Source organism: Pleurodeles waltl, chromosome 8 (genome assembly GCF_031143425.1).
Source record: "Pleurodeles waltl isolate 20211129_DDA chromosome 8, aPleWal1.hap1.20221129, whole genome shotgun sequence".
In the NCBI taxonomy this organism is placed as follows: Eukaryota; Metazoa; Chordata; class Amphibia; order Caudata; family Salamandridae; genus Pleurodeles; species Pleurodeles waltl.
The window spans coordinates 1,199,736,646-1,199,751,789 of NC_090447.1; the positions used below are offsets into that span (position 1 = coordinate 1,199,736,646).

Genomic DNA, 15,144 nt, shown 5'->3' on the forward strand with positions numbered 1-15,144 from the left:
TACCAATGAGGATGAGAACACATGCTTGGCAGTTGCAGATCTGTTTGGCTGCTTCATCTCAATTAATGCTGCAATAATAAGTAGTTAAATTAAAACGAGCAAGGCCTAGACTGAAGCATGCCAAAAATAAACTATTGATAGAGGATGCTTGTTTACCCTGCTATTGTGTAACTGCTAAGTAGGCCTTCAAAAGTGTGATGAAGCCATTGTTGTTAGCAATGTACTTCCTAGATGTGGACTGAGCACTGGTGAGACTGTGCAAACCTTGTTTTACCACTGGTAGGTGGAAATGCTAATGCAACATCTACCTGAAAAGCCAGTAGGCCTGGGATTAATGTGCTAATGTGTACAGTGTTAGCACATACGTGTAAAAGACACGAGAGGGAGCCAGCAGGAGCGTACAAGCAGGGATATAGTTAAAAAGTAGATCCTCGTGCAGATCAGTGAAAACACCCTAGTGGAAGAATAGACCCAAGCAACCAACAGAATTAAGAGAGAGATTAAATCTCTACTGAACCAAGATTTGACTGATAAAGTTGCAAGTCAAAGCTGAAAGTGGCTGGTCGATGGAAGCCAAGAGTTGAAAAGTGTGGGCCCAAAGTCCAATCTTCTTCATGATAACAAATAAAATATTTGAACGTGAGTGCCCCTGTGTCTCAATTTGGTGGTTCTGATTTCTGTGAGAGTGCATTTTATTGATAGAATGGATATAAATAGGCGCTGGAAACATGTTCAAGCTGGTCAGGCCACTCTCAAGAGTAGTGCATCTATAGGCCCTTAACAGCACTTAGGCAACAGAGAGCTTGTATAGTGAAAAAATGCCTAAAGGCATGTTTGACGATATGAAGGATGAATATGTTGGAATTTACTTTAAAGAATGAGATTTACTTTATAATAAATTACAGTGCTGAGAAGAAAGACTATGTAAAGTAAACAGGCGCATGTTACCACTTTCAATGAGAAGTCCTTTATTTATGTTTATCACCATCTTACTGTGTTTGAAGGCTCAGGGTGCTGAAATGCATGCCAATTAAATAAACCCCCATATATTAATCTCTCTCACACATACACACACACACACACACACACACACACACCGAGGATGCTGAGGATCAGCATCTTAGAGGGCTAATATGGAGGACCACATTGACACTTCATCATATCAATGCATTATAAAGCAACCATATTACAGTGCTGAGAAAACAGATAAACATAACTATTAGAATATATATTTGTAGTTGAAAGTGCTATAAGTCAGTTAAGACAGCACAACATTCTAAAACAAGCATGGGTAAAGCCGGTACATCTTGGTTTCATGTGCTAACACAGGTATTATCATCACCCTAGGGGGAATACATGGGAGGGCGGCTGCAGAAGCTGACAGAGAGAGCTAAGTTGTAAAGTAGTCCCTCATGCAGCTCAAAAGGAGGAAGGATAAACCCAAACAGCCAGTTGCATTATGTGAGAGATCAATGCTCCACTAGGTGAAACCAAAACTTGATTAACAAAGTCTCAACCCAGCTGAAAGAAGTTAATTGAAGAAACCTAGTGGTTAAAAGTGCAGAGCAAAAGCCTATCTGTATGCTACCAAAAGGTCAGTTTGACAACTGCTCTACCAAACCCAGACCTAAAAAAGGTAATTATATCATAAGATGTGACTTGTCTTCATAGCTTGCCACTTCTGACTACCAGTTGTCATTAGGGAACGCAACCCCATAGTGCTACATGTTGCACCATTGGAAGCCCATTGAAAGCCCTTTTTATCCTACCCTTGCAAAACAGCCAATCACCATGGGTCATGTGGCCTTGACAAAGAACTACTTGCTGTCAGTCACAGTTTGTGTTTGGAGCAAAGTGCTAAAAAATAATAACGGAAGATGCAGTCGGAACAGTTTGAGTGCCGAACCTTAGGAGCCGGAGCCTAGGTGTGTGAGAAGAGTATGAGCAAAGCGTGAAAGCCAAGGAGAACAAGAGCTGTAGCACGGACAGATACATGTAGGCCTTACTGACTGTATATGGATGGGTATGGGATCAGATTGATTTATAGTGTATGTATGTATATGTGTGTGTTTTTGAGAATTCTTGGCTTAAGCATGGGCCTCGCTTGCCATGATGGTGCCCTTCACCTGACGTAGTAATGACCACTTCTGGCATAAAGATGTCTATCTCAGACATATTATTAACATTCTACACATGTATTGAGTTCAGTCCTGGCATAACTGCACCCCTTTCTTAACAATGGTCATTTTGGCACAGTATGTACTAAGATCTAAAAAATTTATTTTGGGTCTAAAATAGTGTTTGCTTTTTTTTTTTTTTTTAGAAAATGCTGACTAATGTTCCATCCAGTTATAGACACGTGTAACTAAGCATGGCTTTGATAGCTAAATATATATTTTCAGAAATTTACAAACCGATGTTGAAAACAAGATGATTGGAGTGAGGAATTGTGTACTTGAAACAATTGATTTTATTGCTCATGTAGAGATATTCCTTTTGGTTAAGCTTTTTTTTGACATACTTAAAGATTTTTTTGACACACTCCCAGATGCACTGGGTTGGCCAGTAATATAATCATGTCTTATGCGGTAGGTCACAATTGTATGTGTGTTTCTCAGAATGTTTTTTGTTTTATTGATCAGAAAGAGGTCTTCTTACAATTACAGAAATTTTTGACCCCTCTCCCCATTGACAGCTGTTTGGTGTGTATTTGTGTGTTAACCGTTTGACCATGAGGTGGTGCCTTGTTCACCAGGGACTGGCTGGTCTGAGAAATCTGAAACTGCACGCATTTTTTTTTAAAAGCAGGGACGGCAAAAGTAAATTGAAATAGCTGAAAAGTACTGTAACTTCCGTGAAATGACTCATAAAGTATTTTTTTGTGTCTGTGCCCCGAATGGACAAGCTGGCGATGAATCACCCGCCTCTGACACTTAGTTACTGACCGATGTGCCGAGGGGCTTTTTATTGTAAAAACGGGGATAATTGCATTTACTGCTTCATGGTTTGGACATGACTTTGCAAAGGTTAAAATGTTGCACTCAATGGTGCTATGTTGACTTTGATCAAGTTTATGAGATTTAGATTACGCAATGATGACTTTATGGGAACAGTTTTTTTTATTCTATACTATCCTATCTTGAATAACTGATACCCTGGTATGAGGTAGTGCACTGTTTGAAAGCGTGTCCTGAAGCCTTCTCTCATTTAAAGAATGGTAGTGGGAATGATGGTCCGACGGTTACATTCATTTAAACCACCAGCAATATGGCCTTTTGTTGTGCGCTCAATGAAGGTTCATTAACGGAAGACCTACATCATGGGCCTCTTTTGATGTTCAGTGAATTAAAAGAAACATTGAAATAACCTACGCTTACTATAGTATGGAGGACACGCAACTGCTAAGCAGGCCTAACCTTTTCTAAAGTGATGATCAAAAAGCAACTATGAGGAACATAAGAACTGTCTCACAGTGATAAAATATAGATATTAATTGTGTGGTATCAGTGGACTTGAAGATTTGTCTAAAGAAAAGCCATCATGTAGCGCTTTCTAATAAATGTGTGATGAAGCAGTTTTATGCAAAACATGTGTCAGCTGAAGATATGCTTTTTCTGTTCCCCTGTAATTGAGACAATAAAATGATCAAAATAAATATTGAAGATGAGAAGACGAAATTAGAGCGTGTTTGTACTATCTTTTTTATTATTCCAGACTTATGTGGGCAGCCTCTCTTCTTTAATTCATGTAGGGTAGCTTGTATAAGCTTCAGCACCTGTAAGCAGGCGTAAGGCTTCTTACTACACACTGCTTTGATGGCACATTCATGCTTTTATTTTATCAGATCATTCTGCAATTCCTATATTAGCTAAGTTTTAAATCACTTTTGTATTTTGTATTAATTTCGTTTGCCTTAGGCTTAATGATTTATAATGAATATTAGACAGTAAAGTACCGGGTTGCCATGTAGCTGTGATGTACCTTCCATGGCAGCTTGAAAGTTGATGTAGTGTTTCCTTACAATTTTAAATATGTATGATTCGATTATGAATTAGGAGTGCCTGTGCCTTTTACATTGTCTCACATAAATACGTCTTAAATATAGTTTACAAAAATATTGCCACGCTGGATTTAATGGTAGAAACTCTACACCTAATGTGGTAATAGGCTAATTTTCATAAATGACATGCAAACTGTTTAGCATTAATGCATGACATTGGCATCGCATGTACCCAGAAAAAACAGTATTACACGGAACTCACAATATCAATCTGATTGCCATCTTCTCTGCTGTGATTGGTCCTGTAAGTCGTATGTTTACATTCATGTTGTCATTTACTTTCACAGGGCTGTTGATTGGCTCCGGCTGTGCGTTATATCCTCTGGGCTGGGATAGTGAAGAAGTCAAACAGACCTGCGGAAATCTGTCCCAACAGTTTGAACTAGGTATGTTTTGTTTTAACTGACTTTGTGCTGTAAATCTGAGGTTTATGAAGTGTGCTATTTTAGTGATGTCTAAAGATGGCACATTTATATATTACGTTATAGAAAATAATCAAAAGAGCTCTGCAGCAGTGTTAAAACCCCCCTTTTGTTTCCTTGATGCATCACAGCTGTGCTCTGGAATAACCTCTAGTAGATGGCGTTACAGAAAGTTCTTCTGTTTTGCACATGGACTGCATGTTCTGGTCCAAAGGGTATTTATTTCTGAAAGCTGCAATCCAATGCTGATGTTTGTGGTGCAAAGACAGCCACTTCAAAATGCGCACACACGTAGCAAAAAAGACACAGAACGGTTCCTTATTGGTCAACAGAGATTTTCTTCCAGCTTCTTTAGGTCGAAACTTGCTGTCAAAGGGGAAACAACGGGACTGGGCCTTTACGTTGTGTATAAACACAGCTTCTTTACATACAATGATTACCATTTAGTCTGATGTGATCTTTTTCGGTGAACAGCATCACTTTTTTGTATTTTATATTTCCTACTTTTATGACTTTCTTTAGTCTTCACTGTGAATTATCCGGAGGCTTTGGAACACGCAGAGGAGAATTTATCTTCCAGCGAATCCTATTGACTGTTTGTTGCATCACTCTGCCTCCTAGGGAGTACCTGAATTGGAATGAAAGAGGGTTTTTTTTACATGTCAAAAGAACATTGAATCAGAACACATTAAATTATTTGTCTCATAGGTGCACTGTATACAGAAAGCCATTGTTTTTTGTTTTTTGTTGTTCACTGCAGCAGGCTTTTTCAAAAATATTTTGGTCAAGACTCAAAATGCACGCTGAATCTATTATCTTTGCCAATGCTTGTTTGTAAATCAGAGCACAGGTTGCGTTAGAAACAATCCAGGTTTTTCAGCACGTGCCCTCCTTCGAGAATGGTGGGTGCTACTATGGAGAGTACACCAGACCTATTGAGTAACAGAACTTGACTCACAATGAAGTGTTTAGAGGTAGAACATAGACAAACTGATTTTTTGGAATAATTTGGGGTACATTTTGAGATGATGGAGAGACATATGAATGTGTAAGGAGACCTACCTTTCACATAAATAAATTCAAATGCAGAGCACATCACCTCAGGGTTTCCAATCAATGTAAATGTGTTTCATGGGAGAATTTTCAATTCGGCCTCTGCATCAATTGGGGAGCCAAAGTACACTAGGGCATTAAAGAGATGAACATTCAGGCTTATTATATTAAATGAGCATGGCTGTGGCAGGGGAGAGTCCTCGTTTAGCTTCATGGGAACCCAGTTCTACGAACTATGGCCTGCCAAACAAGACTTGGTGGGTGGGGGAGGTACTGATGAACTGGGGCTAAACAGACTTTACAATTACTCCCTGCATGGGATTGTTGAGAATGGTAATTTCAGTGCTCATGAAGAGAGTCAGCAGAAAAAGTTTGTTGTGGAGCAGCTGGTTTAGTCTCTGGTGCCGCATTGGCAGAATGATGAAGGTGACCCGGTGTCAGGCAGTGCTTTATGGGATGGTCTGACAGATCAGTGTGTGACTGTTTTTTTAGCAGTTGTTGGCTCGTTTTATGCTGAGGTGGGCATGTTTTTGTTGGTGATTTCCCTGAGATTACGACTTTTTAGCTATCAGCTTTGCCAATGGGGACCAATTTTAATTTGGTAATCAATCCTAATTTTTGTCCCAGCCCGACCCTGCCTGGTGCGAGGGACCATTTTCCTTCCCAGTCCATGGGTGCGGGTCTACTGTCCAGGCTATATATTCCTGTGATCCTGAGTGGACTGCCTGGAGGTGTCAAGTGAAATCATGGTCCTGAGAAGTCAGTGGTCTTGAAGCCGTTGGAGTAGGGCTAAACATTTGCGATGGCTTTCATCTGCTGTGGGGTTATGTGTAGTTCTTGGTTGCTTGTCTCCCTCGTCTGCTGTTGCCTGGGTGAGTTGGTGTTGTGCAGGGCGTGTTTGACCTGTCAATCTCTCCGAGGGTATCTTTCACTCCTAGGACCGACCTCTTTTCATCCATAGTACGAACCACATGCGTTTCCTTGTTCCATGCAAATACCATACAGAAGGGATGTCCCCACTTGTATCTGACTCCTTGTGATGAAAAAGGTGAATGACAAAGCTTTCTACATTACCAGAGTCCGTATTAAATGGGATGCCTTTAATTCCACTTTTGGAGTGGCGTGATCTGTTTTCAAGTCCCTCTAAGTAGAGTTGCAGGTCCATGTTCTCATCTCGCAGATCCAGTAGTTCCCATCTGTGGTTATCGAGTTCCCCCTCCATGGCATCATTGGCTTGTTCCAGAGTGGCTACCCACTGGCCAATGTCTACCATGCCTCTTTTAATTTCTTTGACGTCTGTGGCAACTTCTTCCTGCAGGGCTACTATATAATTTCGGAATGAGACAAAGAGGGACTGCATAAAGCAGCCAGTAATCGGGGCCTCTGCCTCTGAGTGCCCGATCTCCATGGATTGTGTCTCAGGAGATAATTGTGGGGTGAAAGAGGTGTCCTAAGCATGTTCGGGCTTTTTAGCAGGAGTATTGGTGAGCATGTTCTTCAATGCAGTGTACTTCTTGGATCTGTGCTGCCATAGTGTTGTCAAAGATTAGTATGGTTGTGTGGGAGGGTTTGCTCTATGAAGCAGGGGACCCCTATTGATGCTGCTTCCATCTCTTGTGTTGAAGGGTAACACCACAAAGAATCTGGCAGTCTAATGTGGGTGCGCAGTCTAGACTTTAGTCACTGGGTACATCCTATCTCTGGGGAGGAGGGGGAAAGGATACTGCTCCCCCGCTGGTGCCTTGGATTTATGGCCAGCTATGCAACTTATTGCTGCCCCCCACCCCGGTGGCGCAATGACAAGCTTTACGTCATCAGCAGCTTTGAGTTCTGTAGTCTGTCACCAAAAGGGGTAGGCACGAAGCAGCTACTCAGTCCACTCTTCCTGTGACACTGATCTGTGCCTCTCTGGGGTCCATGTCCAGGTGCTCCCTCCCAGTATCCTCTCTCTCTCCGAGGCTGCAGGCCTCCACCTCCTGCAGGCGTAATGCTGATGAGGAGGCTGTGGCTGAGATGTAAGCAGCCAGCACTCACCATATTATGGATCACTGAAGTTGTCTCAGATGTCCAGGGGAGCTCCTTTATGAGTCAGTGAGAGGGCCTGAAGCCGGTTCTGGCATGCAAAGGCCACAAGCTGCCCTTTGAAGCACCACAGGAGCCGGTATCAGTCTACCCTGGTCTCTAAGGCCCGTGAGTCCTTCACCTGTGACCGCATCCACATCACCACACGAGCTTTGTGCACTGCTAGGCAAGGGGCTCAGGATAAAGGTTGCAGTGGGCTCCATTTGCTGTTGTTTGAGAGCTCTACTCATTGTTGGTGCTCCGCATTAGCCCAGGGCAGCAGGGGCACCTTGATGGCCATGCCGCTACTGGAAGGGGTCTCATGATAGAGGCTGCAATGTTGTGCTGTTGGTAGTGGGCCCTTTTCGGCTTTGGCAGTGAGTGGTAGCCTAGGGGAGGGATGGTTAATTGCAGTGCCGCTACTGCTTAGGATACCTCCAGGTGGGTCAGACGTGCCCCGAACACCTAGCTGCCACTATCTTGAACTGCGGCTGTGAGCTGCTGATTGCTGTTGAGCCAGTTTGCGTTCCAAGTTGGGTACAATGAGTTCCCAATCACCTCTAAGGCTTCTCCTGCCAAAATCCTGTTTCTGGGTTGCGTTGTTTTCATTGGGACCACTGCTTGTCTGTAACGGGTGGCAGAGCCCATCGAGATTAGTCCTGCATGGGCACCATCTTCGACACTCCCCCACAAATTTGAAAGTATATGTTATTATTATATACCACCTAGAGTGTTTCACAGTAGAGACACTGCTAAAGTTGAGCTCAGTTCACAAAGAAATACTATAAAATGGGATCATATTCACAAAGAAACACTACAAGACTGAGTCCTATTCAAAAAGAGATACTACAAGACCGAGGGCCCTGATTATGAGTGTGGCAGTCCAAGGATAGCCACACTCGCGTTGACAGTTGGACTGCCGCACTCTGGGCGGTCTGACCGCCCAATTATGATCCTCGCGGGCAGACCCGACAGGGGACCACTGTCCCCACCTTGAACATTGTTCCTGATGGGCTGACAGCGGTCTTGGTTGTAGTCAGCCAGGGAGGCGCTGAACTCACCGTCTCCTGGCTGATTACAACCTTGTCCTCGGTTTCCCCACCATGAAAAGGCTGGCAGAGAACAAGTGCAGGGGACAACAGGGGAGCTGTGCACTCCCCATGCCCATCTCGTAGCACTGTTTCCACCAAATGCATATTGCAATGTTCCTGCTGGTCACCCCGGTTGGAACATTGTAATACGCTCAGTGGGGATGCTAATGCAATGGCAGTGGCGTCCTCCCCCCAACTGTGGCGGTCCCATGGTGGAACCGCCAAACTCTTACTGAGGGCGTAAGTCATATTCACAAAGAAACACTACAAAACTGATTCTGATTCACAAAGAGGTACTACAGGACTGAGTCATATTCACTAAGAAATATGCAAGTCTTGAGACGGTTGGAAAAATGTGCGTCATAGGTTTCCTCTTATGATTTGGGTAGATACCATTTCCCCTAGAACACATGAAATATGAGGATGCCTAGATGATTTTTGGATCCCATCTATACACTTCCTTTAGTATTTTAAATTGGGTGGGAAAAACCATTGGAAAGATTTGTGAAATTCCAAAATTCGCTGTTCACTACTTTCACAAATGCTGCCTGTAGCTCACCCCTAACACACACTTACCACTGATGACAATCGTCCCTGCTAAATAATTTTCTAGAATATAAGTGGATGTTGCACCCTCAAAATCTGCAGAAGGAGACTTTTATTACAGTTAGTAGTTATAGAGCACTCCAGTAGTTACATTTATTGACTGAAACATCACTTTGTGGTTGTGTGGTTTTTCAACAGACCCTAAAAATAATACTTCACAGGGCTCCTTTGCACCCTAGAGTTTACACACAGAGGACACTGAATTAACAACTTTCAAATGAAAATTCGGAAATTTACATTCATAGGTTTGTTCATGCTATTTTCTGATTTTCCAGAAATTCCCAAAGAATTACAAGAGCACATATAAGTGTAAAAATATACGCACATGGAAAGGCACATTTCCACCTGCATTATCGTAATGCATCAATGTTTTTATATGGTTTAGTTCTTTTTTTGTTTCTTCAAGGAAAACATTTGTCCCTTTTGAAAACACCCTTTCTCGCCTAATTTTAGTAGGACCTCCGCTTCGAACTATGAAAACAGATTTATTCCTGCACTTGAGAGGAGTAAATCTCCTCACATTTAAATTGAGACCCTATCAGTGGACTATTAAGAGTGAACAATTAGATTGAGGAAGCAACTTTCCGCCATTCTTGATTCTGGTAATACAAAACATGGTTCTGTATTTGTAAATGCTCATAATTACGAGGCCTTCGTTTTTTGCTTTGCAAAACGCTGTGTTAACAAAATATCGCTCAAGTGTTTGGCAAAGCATGATGGGAAAAAGACATGGCAAAACACAACATTCCATGAATGGTTTACCTTTTTATGGTGCTTAGGAAATAGAGAAACTTTCCCAAGATGGAGAGGCCGCAGAGGTCAGCAGAATTTCACATGGTAGAACTTTTTAGTGAACTGCACTGAATACGCTCAGTGCTCAGAAGACCACCTTTTTTTCGGTCGATTTCAGGAAAAAACAATTCCACATCACTTTTAATAGCGTTTCTCAGAAATAGAGACATAAGGAATGGCCCGAGGCACAAAAAGTTTTTACGGTCACTGTTTGCGACTTGTTTTTTTGTAGAATGTACAAAGCCCATTTTAGGAGTCGGTACGTTATTACTGACTCCTAAAATGGGTTTACACCTGTGTAAGAAAGTGTTATTTGGAATGCATATGTGGGATCATCACTTCAAATAGTGATTCTTAAGAAGATGTAACAATGTTTTCAAATGAAATTCGGTCTCAAAACATTGAAATTTACCAACCAACATGTTGTGATGGCAAACCATTTCCAAAAAGGAACTGAGTCTCACCTCCCCTCTCTGAATTAAACATTTTTTTAGTTAGAAAGCCGGCAGTGATCCAAGGGGCCACGATAAACTATCAAATAAAGCTTTTTTTTTTTTAATGCAGGCCTGTTAACTTTTAGGAAAATGTGCCGTATTTAAAAAAGATAGTTTAGTATATCACAGGCATGGTGGTCTGCTGGCCTCAGTAGGCTACCAGCCTTGTGATGGCATCCAGTCGGAGTAAGTCTCAATTTGCTATATACCACATAAATATTTATGAGGTGGGTTGGATTGTGAAATCCCTTTGAATGGTAATCTTGCAAAGCAACATATTAGGCTATAGGTCGGTTCAAAAAATCTTCCACTGGTGGCACAATTTGCAAACATTATTTGAAGACCAATGTTTTGTACATCAGGCCTCCATTTTGTGCTTCAGGGTGAGAGTTATTTTCAACTTACTGCCACTCATTAATCATGAAAGATCTTACTCACTCTATTTCCTGGCTCAACAGTTAGCAGCATTGCACCTTTTCTACTTTGGGTTAGATGACTCCGAAATCTTCTATAAATAGTAGCACGAGAAAAATATTGCGATCTGAGTTAGCACGGACACCGTGGCTTGTGGAAGATATCTTCTTACCTCTAAAGGCATCAGAACCACATGCCAAGACTGGGAGTAAAGCTGAAATACATTTCATTTGTGGTTTCTTTTGATGTGGATGAACTTTGAAAAGACTCATGTTAGTGCAACATGATTTAGGTTTATGGTGTCTTTTATTTTTAACACTACAACTCCTAAGAATGTGCCAGCATGTTCTTAAGACTAAAATATGCTTTAGCGTATTGGGACAACACCAACAATGCCCGAGTTTAAAAAAAAAAAAAGAAATGTAATTTGAAATATATATTTTTAGTGACAGCTTCATCAGTTTTTATTAAAAAAATATTAGTTTCATTTAAATTAACAGGTTCATATACAGTGATTTATATGAATACATTTCTGAAAAATATGAATGCATTCATACTCTGTGAAAATCGATAGCCAACACGTGGGCATATCGGCCCATTCGATATTTAAATGGCCTTTGATTTTCCAGTACAAATCGAGATGCAGTCATTGATGGAGAGTGCTGGATAAACGTGGACCTGGACGCTAGAATCTTTATTGCACAATTGAAAAGCAGAATTTGTGTAGATCACAGGATCTGAGTGAACTTGGCGCCCTGTTGCTATAGACATGTTGGCCCCTGGAAGACATCCAATCCATCTCAACTCCATGGTGCGAAAGTATGGCCAAAATACAAACACATTCCATAAAGCACCATGAATATATGACTGCATATAAGAATTATTATTATTGTTAGTAAGGAATAGATGTAGATGGTATTTTCATGAGATTTAGTTTAGTAAAGGATGATGGTACAGAGAATGCAGGAAATCAGGAGGGAACCAGTATTTAGAAGCCTGTCACAGATGGGCCCGAGTGGCAGTGTATGCTGAAATAGGAACTGTGGCATGGACATACAGGTTCATAATTTGAACCTGCATAAGGGTGGAAAGCAGTTCTTAATTTGTGCCGATGGTTGTCGGTGGGAGCCACCAGCACTTATTTCTGAGGAACCAGCACTTATTTTTCCCCATCAGTTATTTCCCGAGAGCAAGAAAGAGAAAAACACACAAAATCAGAAATATGAAGGAAGAGAATTATAGAAAAACTGCCACAAAAGGAGAAAGCAGGAGGGTGCAGCAGTCAGAAAAAGGCAAAGGGAGTGTCTGGGAGTGAATTGAAGAGGCCAATGTTTAATTGCTCCGGCCGTGAACTTCTGAGCAGGTGCTTCAGTTACCAGCACTCTTTCATTTACAAATTAAGTACAGGTATCACCACAACACTTTCCTTTCAGCCTTCTAAAATTTTATGGATTCTACATAATGGGTGTCCTGGGGTGTGTACTTCTGTCATTCCAGACCAAGTAACTTGCCAACATCCCTTCAAAATTAATAATTTGGAATATAAGTATGTATTGCTTTGCCTAGGAACAAGGAACTTATGGTGCACATTATGAGGTTGCAATGCATCTGCGTTTGCCTGTGCAGAGGTATTCTATTGTATTAGTTTATATGATGCCTTCCACACCTGTTTTAAGGTTTAAATCGTTATGTAACCTAATGTAGGCTTCTCCAACTGGTAGTTAGCGAGCTACTGGTAGCTCTCAAGCTACTTGTAAGTACCTCTCCTGTGAGCAGCCCCACCCTTTAAATAGAAGCATTTTCTTAGCTGTGTGCCAGAACTGCGAGTGTATATTGGAGATGGAAATGTGTATATTTTGAAGACTCATAAACCGATTGGAGAAAAATGGCTGAATTTCCAAAATATATTTAAAAGGGATATTTGAGTCATAAATTCTGTGGCTTTAGGGAGACTTACTACTAATATTATTACTGCGGGCATTGCCACTGTGGCTGTTCAGTATCATCCATGGAGAGCCGTTCCAGATTGATGAAGCCTGTTCTACATTACTGCTCACAACCCTACCTGATGTACTGAGGTGATCAATTCTAGCAAGATGGCGGCCATTAATGCAATCTTGTCTTACGTGATCACTATAACACTAATAATGTTAGTAGCTTGAGATGGTTTTCATTAAATAACAGTAGCTCTTGTTATACAAAAGGTTGGAGACCCCTGGACTAGTGATGCAGGCTGGACTACTCCTTCAAGTGCATTCAAAACTGAGTTATATATGGTAGGACTCCTTCTTGAAGTAGCACAGATAGGTTAAAAATGATGGAATGAAATATTTTCCTGATACATTCCCTGTGGTCACTTTATGTTATTTTAACAAAATGAAGATCATCACAATGATATGTTTATCACTATCAGATCTCATTTCTAGTCATATAAAATGCACAATCAGACATTTAGATTTGGAAACAGCGTAACAATCAAAAATAACAGGCTCTTTTGATTCCTTGTGGTCACTTGTTATTTTAACAAAATGAAGGTCATCACAAAGATATGTTTCTCACTATCAGATCTCATTTCTTGTCATATAAAATGCACAATCATACCTTAAAATATGGAAATAGCGTAACAATAAAAAATAACAGGCTCTTTTGATTCCTTGTGGTCACTTGTTATTTTAACAAAATGAAGGTCATCACAAAGATATGTTTCTCACTATCAGATCTCATTTCTTGTCATATAAAATGCACAATCATACCTTTAAATATGGAAATAGCGCAACAATCAAAAATAAAAGGCTCTGTTGATTGGAAGTACCTTTGTAGCAATTTGATGGAAGAACAGTCTTGTTCTCGATTTTATGATTCATATTATATGCTGAAGCTCACTCGGTTCCATTACAGTTGGAGATAAAAAGCTGTGACTGAGGTGAATTGTTTTCTTTTCACCAAATCCCGAGAGCAAAGAACTGTGTCTAAGTAATTTTATCTGGAAACTTCTAAAGACCGATTTGAATAATTATTGCAGTAATTTACATATTTAATTTTATCAAAGAGCCTTATGTCTTCAGCATTTTGTTTAGCTGTCAAGGTACCTTACTGTGGAGCCATTAAATAGCACTCACTGTGCGCACCCATTGCATGTATGGCAATGAAAATCAGGCAACTAAGAAAAAAGTAATTGAATTAGAGCAAACCTCTTAAAACTAAGCACTGTTAAATAACCAGGAACCATTTTATATGTACATGGTAATGCTGATGTATGCAAATACCTTAGGATTCCAAAGGGAAAACCTTATAGAATATGTGGCAATGTATACTCTGATGCAACATCCCCGAAAAAGTTTGCTTTTCTTTAAGAAGAGTGAGATTTAACACACAAATGCTCTACACAAAATTATTCTAATCTGTAGTGGACCTACTGTCGCTGACCATTTCCACTGGATCACCCACTATTAATGGTGATCTACCATATGCACATAGACACTGTAGTCAAGGAGCTCAAAAGCACCAAGAAGCAATGGCCCTTTCTATGAAGGATTTTCATAAGTCCCATAGCCCACTGTGTGGAACTTACAAGAATCCTAATAATGGCACAGCTAAATTACTGTAAGTTGCTAAACACTGGACTTCTCAAAAATTGTATCGTGGTAAGGATGTACAGGTTGCAGAATCAGGCAGATCAGATGTGCCTTAATCTAAGACTTGCAGGCAAAATTATAGCTTTGAAAGAATCACTCCATTGGTGGCGAGTGGAAGAGAGAGTAAAGTTTAAAGTGCACACTCCCATGTACAAAACACAGGAGAAAGGTTGGGGTACATGCAACATCTTGCTCCTTCTACATCACAGCCAGGAATCTTGAGTCAGCTAGGCCACGCTTTATTACTTAAAACATGGATGTAGAAGGTCAAGGTCCAAACCTTTGAAATACACCGAGTCTGATTTTGAGGGCAGACTAAAAACACTTATGCTTCAAAAGATGCTTAAAAAGTGAGCTATCTGGCTTGACTACGAGCCGCTTGTTTCTGACCCATTGCTCATGGCCATCAGAGAATTATTGCTTGGGCTTGTACCTGAGATACATAACGTGATTTCTCAAAACGTAGTCTCTGTCCATATGAACTTTATGCTCATAATTTAAAGTATTATTGGAAAC

The 15,144-nt window shown here is 40.8% G+C and overlaps 1 protein-coding gene across 2 annotated transcripts in view; it reads left to right on the forward strand.

Moving 5' to 3' along the window:
- Positions 1–15,144, forward strand: part of LHFPL6 (LHFPL tetraspan subfamily member 6) — a 299,380-nt gene that overhangs the window by 241,125 nt on the left and 43,111 nt on the right. For both annotated transcript variants that reach the window (XM_069205483.1, XM_069205484.1), the window contains exon 3: positions 4,348–4,446. In XM_069205483.1, the coding sequence (XP_069061584.1) occupies positions 4,348–4,446 (99 nt within the window). The remainder of the gene's footprint in view (positions 1–4,347; positions 4,447–15,144) is intronic.